Source organism: Lycorma delicatula, chromosome 2 (genome assembly GCF_047948215.1).
Source record: "Lycorma delicatula isolate Av1 chromosome 2, ASM4794821v1, whole genome shotgun sequence".
Taxonomy (NCBI): domain Eukaryota; kingdom Metazoa; phylum Arthropoda; class Insecta; order Hemiptera; family Fulgoridae; genus Lycorma; species Lycorma delicatula.
In genome coordinates, this window is record NC_134456.1 from 3,258,520 (window position 1) to 3,282,435 (window position 23,916).

The 23,916-nt window shown below is 30.6% G+C and overlaps 1 protein-coding gene across 1 annotated transcript in view; it reads right to left on the bottom strand.

Moving 5' to 3' along the window:
• Positions 1-5,609: 5,609 nt before the first annotated feature.
• The window catches only part of SAK (polo like kinase SAK), a 51,940-nt gene continuing 33,633 nt past the window's right edge, over positions 5,610-23,916 (bottom strand). Inside the window, exons 11-14 of the mRNA XM_075357497.1 lie at positions 15,858-16,048; positions 9,504-9,683; positions 8,020-8,148; positions 5,610-5,846 (exon numbers count right to left, since the gene is read on the bottom strand). Coding sequence (XP_075213612.1) covers positions 5,610-5,846; positions 8,020-8,148; positions 9,504-9,683; positions 15,858-16,048 — 737 coding nt within the window. The remainder of the gene's footprint in view (positions 5,847-8,019; positions 8,149-9,503; positions 9,684-15,857; positions 16,049-23,916) is intronic.

Here is a 23,916-nt window from a genome sequence, read left to right on the forward strand (position 1 = left end):
AAAATAAATAAAAAAGGCAAAAAATAAATAATAAATAAACAAAAGTTTTAATTTCTATTTTTTCTACAAAACACACATTCTTTCATCAGTAATACAATTATTAAAAAAATAATGAATTAAATATAATAATTAGTTCTCTTGAAAGTAATGAGTTTATTAAACTTTCTGATTGTAAACACTCCTGTGGGAATTTTTCAGTTTATTGGCATTGCTGTAGTCTATTCAGCTTGTGGTCTACATTCATGTTGTAAACTTAAAAAAAAAAACAATACAGATGGTAATAGCAATTGTTGCTGCCGAATGTGAAATTCAAGCAGCGACTTTTTTTGGCTTTGAAAACACAAACTGGCTGAAATTTAAAGGCAACCAATGTAGTAATGTGAAAAAAAAGAAATGTATGAAATGTTATGTTACTATAGAATGGTAGAATAAAAAGGTGGGTGACCCTTGTCATGACCATTAGAGTACTGAGTGTGTTGAAAATATTTAAAAGAATATTATCTTATTAAAATTGTGTATAGAATTTTGGGGATTTAAGTCATCCACTCTTAATAGTACCTGCTTAGTTCCAAGCAATTTATATTTATTAAAAAAAAAGGAACTTTGATGGTAAATTATTCATAAGTGATAACAAGCAGCTTGTTAAGCAGTGGTTAAATGGTTGGTGACAAAGCCGCATGATCGTGGTATTTTGAAAATTTAATTATTACACAAATTCCTTATGTTTGTGGCAAAAATGATGTAGAAATAGGCTAAGGTATCAAATTACACAGTATCAAATTAAAAATAACATTGCATTGCATTCTAATGCAACTGTTACATGTAAGGGATCTGAATGATTAGCTAAATTAAATAGCTAGTTCATATATCATGATTTAAGTAAAAATATAGAAACGTTTTTAAAGAAATGAAGACTAATAATTATGAATAAATTATTTAAGAATACTTAACAGTTAAAAATCATTACACTTATTGCTGCAGTCTCTATTCAGGTTAGTCATTTACATTTATGTTTAAACTTATACAGAATGTAATGGTAATTGTTGTTGCCTTAATCTTCAACATTGAGGATTTAATGTCATAATCGTAAAGTGTCTGTACATTATGCCTATCATGGCAAAGTCATAGTTCAGTCTTTCATCCATAGGTTCTGGGTTTGTGTACATCAGAAACGACATGTTTCACACACCACATCACTTTTGTAAATGCTTCACACAACAGTAATTAAGTTATTGTTTTTAGATGTGTCCACAGTAAACAGGTAACAAAGTGTTCTACAACATAACTGAATGTTTTTTTCTTTTTTAATAACCAAATTAAATTTGTTATGAGGCTAATTGTATAAAAAATCATAGAGTTCAGTAGTAGATCAAAATTCAGTGTAAAAATAACAAGGAAAAGTATTACTGTGCTATTGTGGTATAGCATGTGATGTCACAGTATAAGCGTTTAGGCTCATGGATCTTCGCTATAGACAGTATTCATCATCCATTTCTGATAAACACTCACTGTACAAGCCAGTAGGGAGGTATTGGACCGAGAATAATTATGGAAAAAAGTTAATATAGGTATAATAACACTCATATTACTAGAAGACAACTTAGTAAGTGTAGGATATCTTAAGGGCTAATCTGTTTGATGAGCAGATTTGTGAACTGATGAAAAAAGGGGGACTTATTGGATTTTATATAAATATATACATATTTTATATTTAGTAGTTTTATATTATTTTTCAAATGTTTTAATAGAAATCAATTTTCTAAGAACAAATACAATACTTTAATTAAATCGTTATTAGGTTGAAAAAGTGAAAAATCTGTCAATAGTGCCTGAGTTAAGCTGGAAGCCTAATCTTGCAAGAGGTGAGGAAAGGTGGAGAAGGAAGAGGTAACAGCTTCATAAAAAAACTGGGTCAATCTGGTTATGTGCAGTTAAAAGATTCTTTAACTTTGGGCCCTGTAATGATATTGATAAACTGTCTCATAAAAGGTAGAGTAAGAAATTCCTGACAGTAGAGCACAGAGCATAAAATAGACAATCCCAAAAGAAAACCTGTAAGTTTCAAGGCAGTATGATAGCAGCTCCACAATCAGGCTTAGACTACACAGTCATTGAAGATGACCAGGTGAATTCATAAATTACTGGGGCACTTCAAGAAAACAGCTGGATTGGGTAAATAAATGACAATAAACATTAATAGAAACAATTTTGAATAAAATTAACTGCTTTTTGTTTCAACTGGATTGTTACAAGAATATCCAACAAACAATAGAAATCCATCAAGGAGTTAAAAGAAAAAAGAACTGATATCATTATGATTTCAGAGACAAAGAAAAAGCTCAAAGAAGGTAAAGTAGGAAAGCATGTGATGATTTATGATGTGGTATCATTAAAAAAAAAAAAATGATTGCTGATGTAGTACTTACATAGTTTATATAAATGGAAACGGGGAATGTACAATTATACTTGGCATAGTGAAAGAATTTTGGAAGTAGAGTTAAGATATGTTGACAATGTATGACATTGATTTTTTTTTAACCAAGTATTTGTATATGCTTCAGAAGAGAGATGAGCAGAAGACAATGAGTTAGTTAATTTACAAGGGTTTGATGTTTTCACCGATTCCCTAAATTGACTACATTCTGGTAGAGCTTTTAATGCAAGAACTGGAAAAATTTCTGTTTCAATATTTATTTGATAATAATAAAAAAGGAAAATTTTAATGAGAATAGCAAACTTGTAAAAGGCTTTGTGTTAAATTTTATGGATTCAAATTACATGTTTTCAGGAACAAAAGTTTACTTTTATTAATTACTTTATTGCAAATTTGAAGTTAGCGGGCTAGAAGATGTATATATGTACATTCTTAAACCATGTTTAGGATGAAGATGTGTGTTCAGATCACTTTCTCCTCAAAGAAGTAGAAACTGGCGAGCACTGGGATTAATGGTAGATGATACAAAAAGAAAAGCACAAGTATGACATGTCAGAATTGTAGAAAACAAGATGAACCTGTCAGAGAATTATACCATTCAATCAAGGCTACAGCAATATATGGACTGTCATCCCATGTGTAATGTTATTAAGAAAAAAGGTTATCACTAAAAACCAAGAAGGCGGCAGATACTGAATCAATAGGGATAAGAAGGAAAACTAATAGAAAAAAGTTATATAAGTAGAACAACTTGAACAAAGCTATGGAGAAAAATAGGGAACACTGCCTTAAGTGGCTGGGAACAATAAATTTGTAATTTGTCTGTCATTTGTAAAAATGACTGCTGTCTAGGAAAACTAAGTCTGGAAAAAGAAGGTTGGGACAGATACAGCTCACATCTGAAGAATAACGTTCATGGTAGACTCACTGTAGCGTACAAAATTATGAAGCAACAAAGACAAGAGTACATCACGGAAATGCACAAATTGGATATGAGAGAATGGCCGCAATCTTTTAAAGCACAGCGATATACAAATGAAGCAGAGTTCTGCACTGCAAGGTAGTAATTTTGAGAGTGAATGGGAATAATCTACAGAAAATATTAGATGTAAGAGGTATCTCAAAACGTATAATAGATTATTAAAACCCATTTATGATGGGACAGAAAATTTTTGCTGAGACTGCAGAAATTTTACTAATGACAAATTTGGCAAGGATAAGTTTATCTCTTATACTATGAGTATAGACAATGCCGTATGAAGTAGATACATTAAATCATGGTAAAAAAAAAAAAGAAGATAAATTGGAGGAACAAAATTTTATTGTAATATCGATATATTGTAATGACCAAGTCTTTGTAGTAGACAATGAATACACTTTGCAATGGACATTATATGAACTAAAGACGTTTATATTAGAATAATTTTTAAATATAAATGTCCACAACCAACTTAATGTGATCTGATAGCCCATATACTTACCTCTAAATTAGTGCTGAATGATGTGCAGACATATAAATAGATTGATGTTTTTGAGTTGCGTGATATACAATTCAGAATTGGATATAAATGCTAATATTTAATAGGATGTGCAGAACCATACAATGAAGAACACACAAATAAAATTTTACAAAGCATTCCTGTTCGATAGTATAAAAGCAAAACATGGACACTAACCTTAACAGGACAGAAGCCATGATAAGGTGGTAGAAATAAGGTTACTAAGATCATTGGTAAGAATTTTTAGAAGATGTAAGTCAACATTAAATAAAAGCTAAGTAAAAGATTGTTGAGAATAGAAGCAATTTTTTTTTTACATATTTTGCAATGAATGCAGGTCAACAGGGAAAAAAGTATTGGCCAACCGAAGAGACTATGAATAGATCAATAATCAAAGGATTGTGCAGCAGATAGAAAGGACATACTTAAAGACTAAAAATTAAAAGTGGTTAAACAACAAAATCAATGTTCAAACAAGTAATACAGAATGATTCCCCCAAAAAAGTTATTTTCCTAATTTAAGACATTTTTGGAGTCTGTAAAAGATCTGCTTTGATTAGCTAATGGAATTAATGATATACCATTATTTCCAAACATTGTTGGATTTATTGTACTGGATGTCTACCCAAATATTTCAATATCCGGGTAATATTACGCAGTATATAAATTGAATGATATCCAGAAGCTAATTTTGGAAAAGTTAGCTTATTTTCTTCCTGAAAAATGAAAATGGTAGCCGACACAACAGGAAGAAAATAACTTTAAAACAAAAAAAAGATTTTAAGTCTTAGAAATTATGGATTTTTAATACACAAAAATGTAGTTCTGATGTTAGTTAGCCATTCTCAGTTTTATGTAGTGGTAATGGAATTTGATTAAAAATAGGTGTAAAGGGTGAGAGAGAATATAAAAATATATACATCTTTATAGAGATTATGTAAAAATAGAATATTTTATTTAAATTGTTACTAATAAAAAAATAATAGCTGAAAATGATTAAGGAGTGAAGAAATTGATAAACAATTCACATTATATTAACAAAAATATTTTGTTTAATTTATCATTTGTAGATACCAAAACCACAAAGGGTGTAGGCAACCTGACAAGAATATTCACATCTGAAAATACATACAAGACATTCTCAAGAACATCAAACATGGTGAAAAGTGAGCTGCCTTACTCTTGAATTTTTCTTTTACTACCTGTAGTTTAAAATTTAATTAAACCATGAATTTGAACATTACAAAATTTAGTAAATTCTAAGAGTGTACCTCTAAAATATTATATTAAATTATTATCACTAAAAATCTGAACTACGTTTAGTATCATTGGTTTAGATTACTGATGTACAATACACAAATCTTAATTAAAACTGATAAGTTATAAATAAATTAATGATAATATGATTATAAGAAATGAAATTTTAAATGTTTGGCCAGTTCATCTTTTTCTATTAATGTAATAAAAGAAAGAAGATAGTGAACATTTTAAATATATTAAATAATATAAAAATAACAAGTATATAAAAATATTACAAATATCACTTTAAAGGCAATATGCAGTGTAATACAAAATATCTAACAAATTATTTTACAAAATAATTTTTTAATCTTAAAACCAATTGTAAAAAAAAAAATTATAATTTAACTTTTCTCTAAACTATAATAAACGTAATGTTATCTCAATGGTTTATTTCTATGTTCATGTTCAGACGTTTTATGATCAACAAAGTAACGCAATACAACAGGTATTTGAGTTAATCGTTCGCGTACTTTTTCTGGAAGTTTATCAGCATCAGATTGTTTATATCTAACAACTTTTCCACCTTCAGTAAACGTTATGTTGCCAGTAGAACTGTCGAAAGATAACTGTGAACCATCAGGATACAGAACTGTTACTTCACCAGATGAGAACTATAAAAATTAAAATGCAAGCATATAATTTTTGTTTAAAATATTAATGACAGATTAAGTTAGATGTTACATCTTAGTCATTTAAGATCGATACTATTGATTAGTTTTTTGAGAAGAAAACAAACGCAGAAGTAATTGTTTTAGGAAAAACACCATAAAAAATAAAGTAATCTTAAATGTTAACAATAAAAATTCCTTTCATGTGGTAATTTTTAATAATAAATTATCGTGATAAATAATTATATTTTTTTTCAGGAAAAATTGAGAATTAAAAAAAAAGGTTTACGATAAGTACTTTATTTTTTATTGCTTGATAAATGTTATTTGTTAGGTTAAATGAATCATTGAAATTGAAAAATTATTAAAAATATCTTTACAATAGAGTTTTCTTAAAAATAAGCATCCAAATTACGAGCAATAAGAGTATATTTGTTTTAAATTGTTAATTGTAAATTCACCAGTAAAAAGGGTAAATAACATGCCAAAGATAACCTTTTGGTGGCAAAGGTGATTAATATATATTTTTTGTTTTGTGATTTATATATAGCCCTTCAAAAATAGAAGAAAAACTAACTGCTTCTAATTTTTAAATTAAAGCCTTCTTTTATTATAATTCAAATGAAGTATTAAGTTAAAAAATATATTATTTCTTAAATATATTTTTTAAGTTGTTAAAATATAAAGGTTACAGATATACCCTACATAGTAACAGGTGTTTCAAAAAGAATTAAGAAGGCAGAAATAGTCGTTTCATGAACAACCATTACACGCATGTAAAATTGGTGTTTGGTGTGCAATCTCCTCGCGTTGTGTAAAGGGCCTTTATTTTTTGACAAGTCTGTAAGTGATGCAACTTACTCATTGCCATGTTAGATTTACACGAATGAGAATGTTGGTTCCAGCAGGATAACACAATGTATCATACTGCTAATGAAACCCTGGATATATTACAGGAATTTTTTGGCCATCGTTTGAAATCAAAAGGATTATGGCTTTCAAGATCCCCAGATCTTACATCAGCAGAATTTTTCTTTTGGAGGTATTTAAAAAGTGTAGTTTTTAAAAACAAAACCTCATGCACTTGATTAATTGAAGGCTAACATTGAAAGTGAGATTTCAAACATTACTGAACAAACGTTATGAAACGTGTATGAACCTGCATCGGGGTCACGCAAAATAATTTTGAACATTTACTGTAAAGTTATTGAAGGTAATTTGAATATTGATTTATAAGTATTTTATTAACATTAATATTTTTGTAATAAATTCACACTGTCAAACAAAGGGGTTGTGTCCTTTTTGAAACACCCGTTTGTTAAAACAAAATTATGTCAACACTTCTATTAAAAGAGTTAATACAGTTTTAATAGCAACACTGTACATTGTTCTTACGAAAATAATAAACAAACACAACACTTTATTTATTAGTTTACCACAATTAATCTAATCTATCAGCCACTATAAGCACAATTGTCTTTTACTCAAGTGTATGATGCTGTAAAAAACTGTTGCCAACAGTTTTTCACTAGATTTTGGGCTATTTCTCTGGGTTTTTGTTTTTTTAAAGGTAAGAAATTTTTGTATTATCTTCATTTTCATTCTTATTTTTGTAGAAGTGACTCAATGATTGTACTATTACATCAGTTTATATGTAGAAGTTATTTTATAATGTTGATTTTCTATATGGTTTTCAGATTTTTTCAGCACATGGGTGCTGAGTATTTTGAAAGAATTGGATAGGGAGATAAACAAATAGATTTTCTGCATAATTAAGTTACTGTGGTGCACAATTATTGAAACATGTAATAAATACATAATTATGACAAACAACGTGTAAAAAATATTATACAAAATATATATGCATTAAATAATAAAATTATTATTATTAGCTATCTACTAAACCTGTCAAATTAAAAATCAAAAAGTAAATCTTTTAATTTACTTAATGTTGAAGATAAGGTAAGTTTTGAGATGGAATTTAAATGAAATATTTTACAGAATTTTAATATAAAGGCAAATTGATAGCAAAAATCAATAATTTGAAAAGAATGAAAAATTAAAGAAATTATTATTCAATGATCTTGTTTACCATTTATATCAGTGTACATAAAAAAATTTCTGATATGTATTTGTTCCAATTAAAATGAAATTAAATAGATATGTATTCACTTACCTGAGTAGCGATACCAAGATCAGGTATATGAAGAGTTTGTGATTTACCACTACTAAGTAATTTTCTTCTACCATTTTGATTACTTTGATGAGGTTCAAGTGTTGCAATACTTGAAATCAAAGAACGTGGCTGAAATATTAAAAGAAAATTATCAATACAACTTCACTTTTTAGCAGAAGTGAACAAAGTTCTTCATTTTTTAAAAACTATTTGCATAATGAAACAACCCAGATGAAGGCCAAAGTTAATAATGAATAGAAGTATAAAAACACTTTATAGTAAACAAACCAAAATGTGAAAAATAATGCTTTTCAATCCTTTTTTAACTTTTTATTTTTATCTTGACAGAAGAGATAAATCGTCCTTTTTCACCACCCATCTGCTTTCTCATCCTTGATCCCTTTTCCCTATTTTGAGGCTGCAGCTCTCATGTAGCTGGGTTTTCTATGCTGCTGACTAGTAGGATGTTAAGAACCAGTGGATATTTGGTATGCACTGCCTCAGGGACTCCTTTTTGTATTCTAGTCTGGTGGGATGGTCAGTAGGTCTAAATTACAGTGCCTATTGGAAAAGCTATGGCTCCCTTAAAAATAATGCTTGAAGATACAGAAAAATTCTGCCACAATAAGTGCTTGAGAAGAGGGGATTTCTGGTTTTAATTTAAAAAAAAGAAATACTGATGTAATGATTTTTGAAAATAATATTGCTTTCAGTGTTTTTTGTCCATGTTATGTTACAATCATGTGATTGATTTTTTGGATAGCAACCCCTTTCATTCGTACCAGATCACATTTTGGAATATTGCAAAACTAAAATACTACAGTGAAACTAGCTTTTTTTAAGTAATTGTGGTATTTTTTTTACCAACTTTTCGAAGAAATGTTTGATTACTTTCAGTCAGATGGTGATAGTGGTGAATAAAAATGATTTTTTTTTTTACGTTTCAAGGTATGAATAGTATGAAAATATCTTAGGTGTTTCCTTATGCTTATATATACATATATATAAAATTTTCTCGCTAAAAAAAACTCCAAAACTACAAGATCAATTTCATTGAAATTTATGTATACTGTAGTAGTGTATCTGAAGTTGTGAATGTGAAAATTTGATGAAGATTGGTCAAGTCATTCTTGAGGTAAGCTCAATTTAAGTTTGAAAAGTGGATTTTCTTCATTATCTACCATTGAATTAAATTATGCACTTAAACTAATGCTTTCATAAAATTACAGCTCCATTTAAACATAAATCCATACAGGTCAAATTATGAATCTCTTCAATTGTATGTGCAATTAAAGAAACATAAATTAAAATTATTTTTAGTTAATAGAGAGATATTATATTGAAAGATAGCATTCTGTCTCTCTCTCAAAAATCCAGAACTTTATCCACTGAAAATTGAACCCAGAATCTCAGTTTAGCAGAGTTTTATCTGTTTTATTAATACACAAAATATTTAACTTAAGAAAAAGTTATATAATACTAACAATATTAGATGTAGTAGGTGATAAATCATCATTCAAATTTTCTTTTCCTGACAATGGTAGAAGAGTAGAATTTGGTCGGCGACCAACTATAACAGGAAAACAACTGGTAGGGCAATTCAATGGTGAATCACTATATAATTTCTCTAATACAGATTCCAACTGCCTGCAATGTTCATAGCACTGTAAAATAAAATAAAATAAAAAATTTCACTTACAATTATTTTCTCCCACAATACAGTTTTGATAATCCAATAACACTGCATGATAACCCTCTTGAATTACCAAAAACATGAGTAAGCAAAATCACCAGTAACAGTATGGAAAAATAAAGAATATTTAGTGCCATATTTAATAAACGTGTCACATGTTTTAAGAACCAGTGCCTTAAACTTTGTTAAACATTATTCAAATTTATTGAGAAATGTTTAAATTCAAAAGAAAAAATTACGTTAGACAACTGCTTTTTTAATTTTTTGTACTTTATTTATTTATAGTAGATAAATGCAGTAACAGTGAAACAAACCAACACAATAAAGGCAATTAAGTAGTAAACATAATATTTTGCTAAAAACTCATCTTCATCAACCAAAACACTTACTTCTATGTTAGACAGCAGTAAAATTAATTACTGCTTCTGCAGATGAGAAAAGACCTTATTATCGTTTCAATTTTTTTTTTTAATAAATTATTGAAATACCTATTCTGACCAGTTTACTAACATTAAATAAGCTATTTTTACTTACTTGTACAAAGTAAAGGAAGTATTGTGATCATGAAAAATTTTGATTATCACATTTCAACAGAAATATCCATTTTGACTAGTTTTGGCATGACATCTGTATGTATCTCGTGTAACTCAAAAACGACTACCCATAGGATGTTGAAATTTTGGATTTTGGATGGTAGTAACATCTAGTTGTGCACCTCCCCTTTTGATTGTAATCGACTGAACCAAAAGTGTACATAAAAGCCCAAAATCCCACAAAATTTGGATTTTGGACTTCAGTAATAAGCCCTCACTTAGAGATTTTCAAAGATATAATATCATAAGTGCTACTTATTTTCATTGGTTTCAGAGTTATAGTCAAATGAAATTTTAATTAATGAAATATTTGGATCACACAAGGGGAAGGCACATTGGTTCAAATCAGACTTCATCTCCTTTTCTTTTTTTTAACTTAAATATATTGATTTATTAATAATTATTAACCTGTGATTATAAAAAAAAATTTACAATAATTAATATTCAATAAAAACAATAAATATGAAATATTCAGAAGTTATTAGTGAAATAAAATTTTATGTACTTTTAAAAATGTGTATATGTAATTTAATAGGCATTATTATTACATACGTGTATATGTAATAGAGTTTGTGAAACTTCTGTTTAATCTTCATTAAAGTTAACTATAGAGTGACTGAAAAATAGACCCTCACATGAACATATACACTAAGGCATAAATGCCCGATCTTTAATAAATTGCAAAAAATTTTTATCTTTTAGTTCTTTATGCCTCTTAAATTGTCAAGACAATATTCTCCCTAGGTCAGAGTTTATCATCATTTCGTTTATTTGTTTTTTGTTGCCAATCATTTACTTGCTCTTTGGTTTGAAATAATTCTTCTGATCTAAATTTGTGTACACGTTCTCTAGTTTTCAAATTTTCTTTCTTTGTATTCATCATCCTCTCTTAATATTTTTATTCTTTCCTTGGTCTTAATCTTTTCTTCATTTTTATATTTATCATCTTCTTATATTTTTATATTTATCATCTTCTTATATTTTTATATTTATCATCTTTTTATTCTTTCTTTGTTTGCAACATATTCTTCCTGTTTATTTTTTTGTTTTGTTTGTAACAATTTCTTCGTTTTTATTCTTTCTTTGGTTTTAACATTTTCTTCCTCTTTTTGAGATATATTTCTTCATGTTATTTTTCTTTTTCCAGTATGATTGTTTCTTTTTCATTTATTTGATATGACATATGATTATTCACCAAATAATCCAATAATAAAAACTGAATATTTTACACTGTAAGGTCGGAATTAACATTTGTAACCGGTATACAGGAGTTAAATAAACGGAATAGTTAATATTATTAACTTTTATTTATATGACACACCAGAAATCTGAAACTTTTTTTAGTCAGAAACTCACATAGATAAGAATAATACTGATCTAGTAATATGAGTAATAAACGGACTTTTACTCTATCCTAATATGTCATGTAAAATTGTTGAATTAATAATTATTTAAATATTTGATGTTAAGAACTAATATTTCAGCAATTGTGTAACTGTCCACTTTATTAAAGAATTGGAGGATCATATCTCACTTTCAACTGTTACAGTCATTAGCCCTTTTCACAGAAAAAAAAGAAGTTTTTCCTCCTTGATAAAATAACTAGCAACCTAGTCATATGACTGGTCTTATCAGATCATTAAAGAAAAAACAAACATGTCATCATACATTAAAAACCCAAAATAGCACAAGATGGCAAGGCTGTATAGGGGCCTTACCACTTAAAACTCACATCCATTTTTTAAAGAAATGTCAAATCATCAAATCCGGTTCAAGGAACATAATTATTAAAACAATTACTTAAGTATTTAAAAATTACAGAATGTACAAAAGCATAAAAAAGTGTTGTCTTTGTAATAAACTTCAATCATTTTTTCTTTCTTTTCCCCGTTTTCTTGATGACCTCCACCTCTATTTCTAGGATGTATGAGGCCACAGAGATGGAATCTTCCAATCCTCAACAGTATTACATGGAGGATGGATATCTAGCTGCTGGCATCAGATGATACCGCCGTAGATGGTACGGTGAGATTGCATCAGAGTCTAAGCTTGAGGCATACACTAATAAAATGTTTGGGCAGGTAAAGAACTCTCCCTCTTACTTAAAGCCCTCCATGCTTTCAGGGACTCCATTCTTATTTGTAAAATATCCTCTTCTGCTAACATCTTTATCTATTGTTCCTCAGTTCCCTGAATTGGAATTTTTTCTTTCCCCAGGCTTCAGACTTCCTCTGTATTTTGGTTTCACTTTCCTTCTCCTTGGAACTGGTTAAAGATTTATTCCTCAATACGGAAGAACTCTTTTGTTTAATGATATTTGCTCTTTTCTTTATCAGTTTTGGGCTGTCTTCTCTAATTAGACGATTACTAAATTTCTTATTAACAATATGTTCAACCATACTCGCTAACACCAATGCTAACTCTGCATTACATCTTTCGGTTTGAAAGAAGTTGCAGGAGCTGCAGTAACCTGTGCATACAACATTAGCTTCAGCAATCTACTTTGGACAATCTTCCTTACTTCAAAGTGGCTCACATTTTGAATGCTCTTCATCTTTTGAATTGCTACTTCTTCCTTGTACATTGGGCAGAATGTTCTCAAGTCGAATGAAACGTTCCCAATCTTGTAAAATGATTCACATGAAAGTTGACAGACAGTTAGATCTTTGTACAAGTCATCAGGATGCAATGGCTCACCACAAACACGGATCTGTTTCCTTGTACTACATACTGCCATTGCCAAAATCTTTGACATCGAAAGTACTGCAATGCAATGGAATTCAGGTTGAATGGATGAACATCTAATCTGTGGAAGCTGGCCATTATTTTTTCTGGACACTTTGGATCATTGGACATGCCATGTGGATGTTACAACTTCACTGTTGTCATGTGTTCAATCGGTGACATGCTACAACTCCCCGTTCATTCAATTACTCAACGATTTTCTCTGTGCAGTTCAACAAGTCCTTGCACATGATCATCCCCTTTGAAGTATTTAGAGTACCATGCAGTGTAACCTCAATGTCTAACAGTCCTCAATTTTCTTCACCTTCAGTAACCGTGACAATTGTAAATCGTAGACAGTTTCAATAAACAATCCTACAGCAGTCATTGTAACCTCCTTTACCAGCCCTCCTGCAGTTTGTGGTGTCACGATCTACCACAAAAGGATATTCTGCCCAAAATAACCTTCTTTACAAGTAAATATTTCAGTATCACTACACTGTTTTTAGGTTGAAAGTTGGTTTGAGCCATCTTTTCCGTATTTGTAGACGCAACACTTTACCTTTGTTTTGCTTATGAAGACAAATGCTCTCCAAGACAATGGTTTTTATGTGTTTCCACTGCCGCAGAAACTGTGGAAGTACAGGGTGATTCAAAGAAATGGAAAATTTAAAAAATTAAATAACTTAATGAAAAATGTTTTTTTAGAAAATGAATTTTATTTCATGTAATTGTACAAATGTTGCCATTTTAGGATACATACATTTTAGTTTATTTTTTAAAGATGACATGTTGCAGGTGACCTCCTCTTCTACGTAAACACTCACGAAGTCTCTTCGATAATTGTTCACGGTTTGACGTAACATCTCAACTGGAATTTCCGCAATTGCTTCTCGGATCTTTGCCTTCAGTTCTTCTGTTGTAGCAGGTCTACTATGGAACACTTTGCTTTTAAGGTGACCCCACAAAAAGTAATCGCAAGCTGAGAGATCAGGCGATCTGGGAGGCCATCTAATGTCACCATTTTGTGAAATGACATGTTGTCCAAACAATCGGCGTACAGTTGCCATCGATATTCGTGCAGTACGTGACGTTGCTCCGTCTTGTTGAAACCAGGCTGTGTTAAGAATTGGTGGAAATCTCTTTTGTTGTTCCACAACAAAGTTTCCAGCATGACTACGTAATGAGCCGACATCACTGTAATCGCAAGACCGTTGTCATCCTCAAAAAAATAAGGGCCTATAACACCGTAAGATGACATAGCACACCACACGGGTCACTTTCTGGCTGTGCAACGGATACTGGTGTAGCTGCATAGGATTTTCTTGTGCCCAGTATCTGAAATTTTGCTCGTTAACAAATCCACTGAGGTGGAAATGCGCTTCGTCTGACAACCACAGTTCGTGAACAAACTCTTCGTTATTATTTATCTTCTGAAGCATTACATTACATAATTGTGCTCGCACAACTGCATCATTCGGTTTCAGTTCCTGGACGATCTGCAACTTGTACGGATGGAATTAATATTCACTAATATTTTTCGAACACTTGAACTATGCAATTGTAAAGATGCTGAGGGACGACGGATTGACCGATGTGGACTTCATGTGACAGCATCTTGTAAAGCTTGCACATTCTGAGGTGTATGGATGGTTCGCTCATGGCCTGGAGGTTTCTTTTTCATTGCCGAACCAGTTTCCTCAAAATTAGATATCCATGTTTTAATGGAACACGATCGTGCCGTCCCAGATTAAAATGATGCCGAAATTCTCTACGTGCTCCCTCCACACTGTCATTGTTTTTGTAAAACGCTTTGATAGCAAATGCACGTTGCACACCACTCCAAGGATCCATAACAACTAAATGGCAGGTTAGGTTAGAGAGGCTGTTGCCACATCAAGTGGTACCAATCGCCCACAGCTACCAATACAACTTTCAAATTTTCCTGTTTCTTTGAATCATCCTGTAGATATCTCCATAAAAAAGTTTGCCAGTCAATTTGTCACAAGGTGTGGCTGGAGAGATTGGCATATCTCAAATCACTGATCACAACTGGGAGGAGGGATAAGCACTTCCCATCTGAACCCTTCCACACGTTTGGTAAAAACAAATCACATGCATGCCTCCTGACCCCGCTGCAAATAGCAAAACTGAGATGCAACCGTGACCAGCTCAGGACTACTAATCCTGTACTCAGGGGAGCTCCTGAGCAATGCCATTGCCCCACTGGCCAACATAATTGAAAGTACAGAAGTTCCATATTGTTCCCCATCCCGGTGCGTAGATATTACTGCATGAACATAGGGTTAAATTTTGTCCAGGGCCATAAAAATATTAACTAACATAATTATGTGTAATTTATCCCGCAGTTTACAGTAAAATAAACCTTTTTAAAAAAGTTAAAGCATACAGTATTTCAATATAGCTGTATTTCATGAGGTACTTTCATTTGTATTATAAAAATAATGAAGTAAAATTGTAGCTATGATAAAGCTAAATGATGTTCACATATATCTGTTATGAAATGAATAATTTTTTTTACCTCGCACCATACCAAAATCTGAATTATCAGAGCTTTATTTAGGTTAAACTTCTATACAATTACTCCAATTTTCATATACACTAGAATTTATTTATTCATTATTAGCTCTGATTAAAGTAACTTTTTGTTTCTACAGTTATGATGAAAACTTTGCTTGACTTCTGAACCATGGACCAGGTTGAAGTGAAGCCAATGTTCTAACCTCTGAATATACAATAGCCTAATCATGATCTTGGTGAAAAAACATCAATAAGTTATGAGATAAAGTGTCATATTAATTTCTTACCTGATGAAAATGTTCCCACAAATGTTCTACATGTGTTGGTAACTCATTTGATAATAAAACAGGAAGTTTAAAATCACTTTCTTGCTGATGAACAGTGTCACTGAATGTTTTAGGTGTTAACTGAACAGAAATGGGTTTTCCATCAGTATCAATTAATTTAACTTCATTGCCACTCCATGTTATTTTACCACCTATAATATTTTGAATTAATCAATTAATTACATTAATTAAGTAGCACAATAAATCATAAAAACATTAACTAAATAGTCATAGATAATTAATAAGGTAAGAGGTAATGAAAGGATATTACTGAAAAGTTTTTGCTTAGCAAATAAAGCTTGAGATACCCAAGGGCTTTGTTATTAATAACTGAAAGTTAATATTACATGGCAAGTGAAATCATGCTTGGGAAAACTGGTGACTGCATAGAAGCTGAGTAGAAAAAGTAAGAAGCACAATATTCTTTCTTCTTAATTATATGTTTAGGCACTCCTATCTGTTTCAGAAATTATCTTTATTGCGAACAACCAAAATCTCTGTAAAACTCTATTCATTATCTTCTCCAAGTGTAGGATCAATTTTTTTAATTTTATTCTTTTCTCTAAAAAAATATTCAAACCTTTCAGATATCATAATTTCTTAACTGACTTTCTAATGTGCAACCACTAACATCTTGCAGAAAACTTACTTCTACTACATTCTCTTTTAGAAAGAATCCAAGGCTTATTGTCGTATATTAACACAGGCACGAGGATCATTTTATAAAATTTTAATCTTGTTTTATTTTTTAGGAGTCTACAGATTGTTCAGCAAATGTGTAAGAATTTGCTTAGTTCAACTGTAATATCATTATCAGAATTTAAAAGATATATCACAGTCCAGATATATAAAATGTGATGCTTCCTCTACGATTTTTCTGTCAAATTCTACATTTGATCTTTTTGGAATACTTGCCTTTCAAAGCCTTTAATTTTTTACGAATACTTTGGAGCTTGTATATTTCCTACTGTACCTGGTCTTAATTTTCTTGGATGTGCATTATCTGCCCATAAAATAATATTAAGATTCTTGGCAGAAATAAACTGCATTCCCGAGTCAAAATTTAATCTCCATCTATATACTTTGTTGTAAAAATATGAGAACAGTTCAGAAAATAACTGAACATTTTTAATTATGCGCCAATGGATATATTTAGTGACATGTGGTTGGCAGCATTTTGTTCCGCATAATTTCCTCTGTAACCGCATGTTCTTGGATTGTTAATATCTTGATTATTTTTCGTGTTATTGTTATTTGAGTGCAATGTGTTAGTAACAATTTTTGTTATGTGCGATTTTCAGGAGCAACAATATAACGTAAAATTTTGCGTTATAGCAAAATATAAATTGTACAATTTTTTGAACAACCTCATATATGTTTAAACAGATTAATGACATGCAGCAAGCCTGCCTTAATTTTTCAAGTTGTGTCAACCTATTGCTTAAGTCCAATTCTATTGTCTATTCTTAAGTCTATTGCTTAAGTGTTTTGATACAAGCTTTCAATTTTTGTTCTATCTTCAATCATTTGACTGGTTTGATGCAGCTCTCCAAGATTCCGTACCTAGAGCCAGTCATTTCATTTCGGTACACCCCCTACATCCTACATCCCTAATAATTTGTTTTACATATTCCAAACATTGCCTGCCTGCACAATTTTTCCTTTCTACTTGACCCTCCAATACTAAAGCGACTATTCCAAGATGCCTTAATATGTGCCATATAAGGCTGTCTATTTTTTTAACTATATTTTTCCAAATGCTTCTTTCTTCATTGATTGGCCGCAACACCTCTTCATTTCATTTTATCCACCCATCTGATTTTTAACATAATTCCATAGCACCACGTTTCAAAATCTTCTAATCTTTTCTTCTCAGGGACTCCGATCGTCCAAGTTTCAATTCCATATAATGCTACCTCCAAACATATACTTTCAAAAGTATTTTCATGACGTTTAAATTAATTTTTGATGTAAAGAAATTATATTTCTGACTGAAGCCTCGTTTTGCCTGTGCTTTCGTCAGTTTATATCGCTTCTGTTTCGTCCATCTTTAGTAATTCTACTTCCCAAATAACAAAATTCTTCTACCGCCATATTCTTTTCTCTTTATTTTTATATTCAGTGGTCCATCTACATTATTTCTACTACATTTCATTACTTTCATTTTGTTCTTTATTTTCATGCGTCAGTTCTTGCATAGGATTCCATCCATGCCGTTCATTGTTTCTTCTAATTCTTTTTTACTCTTAGCTAGGATTACTATATCATCAGCAAATCGTAGCATTTTTATCTTTTCACCTTGTACTGTTACTCTGGATCTAAATTGTTCTTTAATATCATTAACTGCTTATTCTATGTAAAGATTAAAACGGGGATAGGAAACATGCTTGTCAGACTCCCTTTTTTATTATGGCTTGTTTCTAATGTTCTTCAATTATTATTTCTGTTGCTGTTTGGTGCCTGTGAATGTTATGTTAGCATTAGTTCTTCTATCTCTGTACTTGAACCTTAATTTTTTTAAAATGCTGAACATCAGATTCCAGCCTACGTTATGAAATGCCTTTACTAGGTCTATAAATGCCAAGTATGTTGGTTTGGTTTTCTTTAATCTTACTTCTACTATTAATCTGAGCACGAAAATTACTTCCCTTGACCCTATCCTTTTCCTGAAACCAAATTGGTTTTCTCCTAACAATTCTTCCACTTTCCTCTCAATTCTTCTATACAGAATTCTAGTTAATATTATTAATGTATGACTAGTTAAACTAATTTTTCTCTGTATTCTTCACATTTATCTTCCTGCTTTCTTTGGTATCATGACTATAACACTCTTTTTGAAGTCTGATGGAACTTCCCCTTTTTTTGTAAATATTACACACCAGTTTGTGTAATCTATCTATCACTTTCTCACCTGCATTGCACAGTAATTCTGCAGGTATTCCATCTATTCCAGGAGCCTTTCTGCCATTAAAATCTTTTAATGCTCTCTTAAATTCATATTTCAGTGTTGTTTCTCCCCTTTCATTCCCTGTAACACCATTTTCTAATTCATTTCCTCTGTATAACTCTTCAATATATTCCACCCACCTATCGACCTTTCCTTTCGAAATATAAATCGGTGTACCATCTTTGTTTAACAGATTGTTAGATTTTTATTTATGTACCACAAAATTTTCCTTAACTTTCCTGTATGCTCCGTCTATTTTACCAAAGATCATTTCTCTTTTCACTGCTGAACACTTTTCTTTAATCCACTCTTGTTTCACTAGTTTGCAGTTCCTATTTATAGTATTTCTTAATTGTCAATAGTTCCTTTTACTTTCTTCATCACTAGCATTCTTATATTTTCTACGTTCATACATCAGCAACAATATATCCACTGATATCCAAGAATTTCTACCAGTTCTCTTTGTTCCACCTAAGTTCGCTTCTGCAGATTTAAGAATTTCCTTTTTAACATTCTCTGATTCTTCTTCTACATTTTCTACCTTATCTTTTTTACTCAGACCTCTTGCGATGTCCTCCTCAAAAAACTTCTTTACCTCCTCTTCCTCAAGCTTCTTTAAATTCCACTGATTCATTTGATACCTTTTCTTTTAAACCCAAATCTACAATTCATTATCACTAAATTACGGTAACTATCAATGTCTGCTCCAGGGTAAGCTTTGCAGTCGACAAGTTGATTTCTAAGTCTTTACTTAACCATGATATAATCTATCTGATATCTTGCAGTATCACCTGGCTGTATATTCTTCTATTATGATTTTAGTAGAAGAATTATATTTTTTCTTTCAATCTTTTTCCCCAGCCCGTATTCACCCACTATATTACCTTCCTTGCCTTTTCCAATGCTTGCAGTCCAATCTCCAACTACTATTAAATTTTCATCACGTTTTATGTGTTCAATTGCTTTGTCAAGTTCTTCGTATACACACTCTACCTCATCCTCATCATCATGTGCACTTACAGGCATATAGACATTAACAATCATTATTGACTAAGGTTTTGATTTTATCATTATTACAATTATTTATACTCTACTCTCTTCACTCTCTTCTTGTTCACTATGAAACCCACTCCTGCCTGCCCTTTATTTGAAGCTGAGTTAATTATTCTAAAATCACCTGACCAAAAATCGTTTAACTCTTCCCACCGAACCTCGCTAATTACTACTACATTTACATTTAATCTATCCATTTTCCTCTTTAAATATTTATAACCTACTAACCATTTTTAGACTTCTAACATTCCACGCTCTGACTCGTAGAATGTTATTTTTTACTTTTCTGGTGACCCCTTCCTTAGTAGTCCCCCACCTGTAGATCCGAACAGTGGACTAGTTTACCTCCAGAATATTTTACCAAGGTAGGCATCTTCATCTTTGTTATATAAAAATTCAGAGAACTATTGAGTGATGTTGATATGGCCATTTAAGTCGTCCTGACCTATGCCCTTAACAACTACTGAAAGAGCTTCTGTCCTCTCTAGGAATCATTCCTTAGTTTGGCTCATAACAGATACCTCTCTGATATGGTTGCACCTTCGATCCAGCTACTCTGTATCACTGAGCTCTCAAGCTCCCTCACCGTCAGCAAGGTCTCATGATTCATAGAGGGAGAAGATTTTAATAGGCTTTACTAAAGACAAAGAAAAGCATCTATTTATTATAAACAACTAGTTTTTGTCTATCCATACTCTTGAAAGCTTTTTCCAAAATCAATGAACTTTTTAGTATGTTCCAAATTAAATTGTCTTCATTTTTTAATAACTTTTTTTATTGTGAAAATAACATCCACTACTAAGCAATCATTTCTAAATACTGTCTGTTCATTTCTTCTTAAACTTTTAGTAATATTTTGTTATCTACTATTATTAGTACGGGAATAAATATTATAAAATTTATCCAATAAATTAACACCTCTGAAAGTTTTATAATTTTCTTTTTTGAAAAAATTCCACTTTAGCCGTAAGCCAGTTTCTTGGAACACTATTTTGTTACAAGAATCATAATAGCTATGGAGAAAAAAGCTTTTGAAAAGTTTAAAGGACTGCTGACAGCTAAAAAGATCCCAATTAAACCAAGGAAGAGGTTTGCTAATTGCCTTATACACACAGTGGTATTATATGAAACTGAATTTAGGATAGAAGAGAAAGACTTTGAATATTTCTATACGTGATTGTAGATAAAAATAGCAAAAGTGAAATAAATGGAGAAAAAAGAAAAGAGGAAAACATCTTGGAAAATATCTGTAAGATATTTTCCTTACAGCCAAGAATCAAAGAGATAAAAGGGGACACAGTCAATGAACAGATTTACAAAAAAACACTGCACTGTGTGAATAGAAACCACCTAACTAGGCTGTTTTGTGGTCTCACAATGGTTGCAAAAAATTACATCAAATTTTGCATGAAGCCCAGTTATACAGAATATTTGATGAAGACCAACTTTTAGGCCTAGCAATGTTTTAGCGGTTAAATTGCTGATATAATGAGCCCTCATGATTACTATAACACTTAAGAAAAATTCATATTATTTACTAATTGTTTGTTACAACTCTCATTTTCAATAAACTCATCAGTTATAGCACTTATGATTAGACTGTTCGCTAAAATTAGAGCGGACTAGCTTAATATTTCACAATAAAAAATATTAATTATTAACTTTTTCTTTAGAATTATCACATTTCAAACTTTTTCTGTAAACAATGGAAACCACACAAATGAAATCGGAATGAAGAAAAAAGGAATGTAGTAACATGATAGGTTGAATTTTACCTTTGAAAAAATGATCACACTCCTGTTAACCTGATATATGAGCTCTGATATGAACTATTACGTTAGATTGTTTGATATATCTATTGATCATTTGATTTGACTGACTAACATATAATACAGTGGTAAAAACATTGCATGCTTGTTAGCAAATTGTTATTTACAGAAACTAATATCAAAACACATGGTTTCTTCTATATTCATTTTACACTGTGATTAATTAAACAGTTTTTAGATTCAATTTTTGAAAAGCAGCATAGTGTTAAATTATAAAAACAAAAAACTAAAACAAAAATTAAAAAAATAAATTAAAATCTTTTCAAGTTTTGATTTTTTCTTTAAGTTTTTAATTTATAAAACAGAAGCAAGTTTTGTTATATCAGTTGCTACATGCGGATATATGTGCAAGGATGTATTTTCAGTCAATTTAAGTAAATATTTAATTAATAACAACACTATGAAAAAAATGAATAAAAATGCAAGATATATAATAAAAAAATATGAATACTAACCACTTGTTATCCAGAATAAATGCTAGCATTAAAAATAAATGTTTTTATTATATATTTTGTTTAATAAAATATATCAAAAGTATATTTTTAATAAACTTAAAATAACCTGCTGTATATAATAAAAAATCAAATATATAAGAATTAAATATCTATTAAAAAAAGGTTTATATTAGCTACTCAGATCCCGTGAGTTTAATATCAAAAATTATTGATGTGCTAGTTAAAAGAATAAAAACTTCTATAACTAAATCTTATAATATTCTCAAATGTCTGACTTCTTTTTTCTTTGTTGTCAACATACATACATCACTCTACCAATACTGTATTATCATTGAGTACCTTTATTTTCACATTCTTAACTTCAGCACTAATTTAAAATAAGAATTAATACACAACTATACTGCGATTCGCACAATGAGAATCACAATTTTTTTTTATGCATCCTTACTATTAATAGCAGCTGTTTCATCACCATACTCTTTTACTATCACAACTTATCTTATCACTTTGTTTCTTATCGGTTTTTTATTAAAATTATTTTTCATTACTACTTGGAAGGCACTTATTTTTGCTGGTCATTTACCATCATAAAATCTAATGATTAATATATTAAACAAAGACTATTCTTAATTTTAATTTTTTTTTCAGAGCAACTCTTTTTTTACTAGAGTAAAAATCAATTCAATTGCTGCAATTCTTGCAGTCGCTGCGACTGCATCAGCACCGATACAGGTAGAATGAACTGCCTCATGCCATGTAATATATTAAGATATTTTTGAATCGAGTGGTAATTGGTGTTTATGACAACTGAGAGCTTTTCCAATAAATTTAGACACTGATGATTTTTAAACTAATCTATAAAAAGGACTATTCATTTTTGATTGGTATTCAACTGTGACACATTGCTTAAAAATGATGCACTGATGACAGTGACTGTAAAAACCCATGTTTTTGAAACCTGAATGTAGCATTACCACCTTTTTTAAAATAATTTTATACATCTAGAGCCAAATATATTTTGTTAAATTGTTATTAGACATTCAAACAAAAAATCAATTACTGTAATTTTATGTTTTAAATAGATTCATTTTTCTGAAAGGTGATATTTGAGCAAGCACAATGTTTTATTGTTCAGGTATAAATTTTAGACTGTCATTCATTTACTAAAAATAAAAACCTGTATTTGCCAAACTGACCTATTACTACTATCAGTAAATAAAATATATCTTTTCATTTCTAACTGAATTTTATTCACAGTTGGAAATACTCCTGTATCTTAATGCCTGTGTAAACATCAAATTTAGGCAAAGGCATAGGTATAGACCAAGGGTGAACTACATACAACTGAAGAAAAAAGAAAAATGCAGGCAACCACTACAATCAATCATAACAGGATTACTGTTGAAGAATTTTGAGAACAATGATATAGACATTTTTCCAATATGTTCATACTTAATATAAAATGTCAGTGAAATGAAGTTTTGGATTACTTTTTTCCTAAAGATATAACAAACTAAACTATGATCAGTCATTGACATCATGGATAGAAATTTTTTCCTAGATGCTTATACTGCCATCAAGAAGTATGCAAAACTTGTATTGATTAGTATAGTGCAATGGCCGGTAAACTGTGGCCACATGCAGCTGTTTACCCACTTGAGTGTGGCTCTGCCATGAATTGATTTAGATTACATGTGGACGACTGGGGGTGTCAGTCAGGTTGATGTAGCACACGT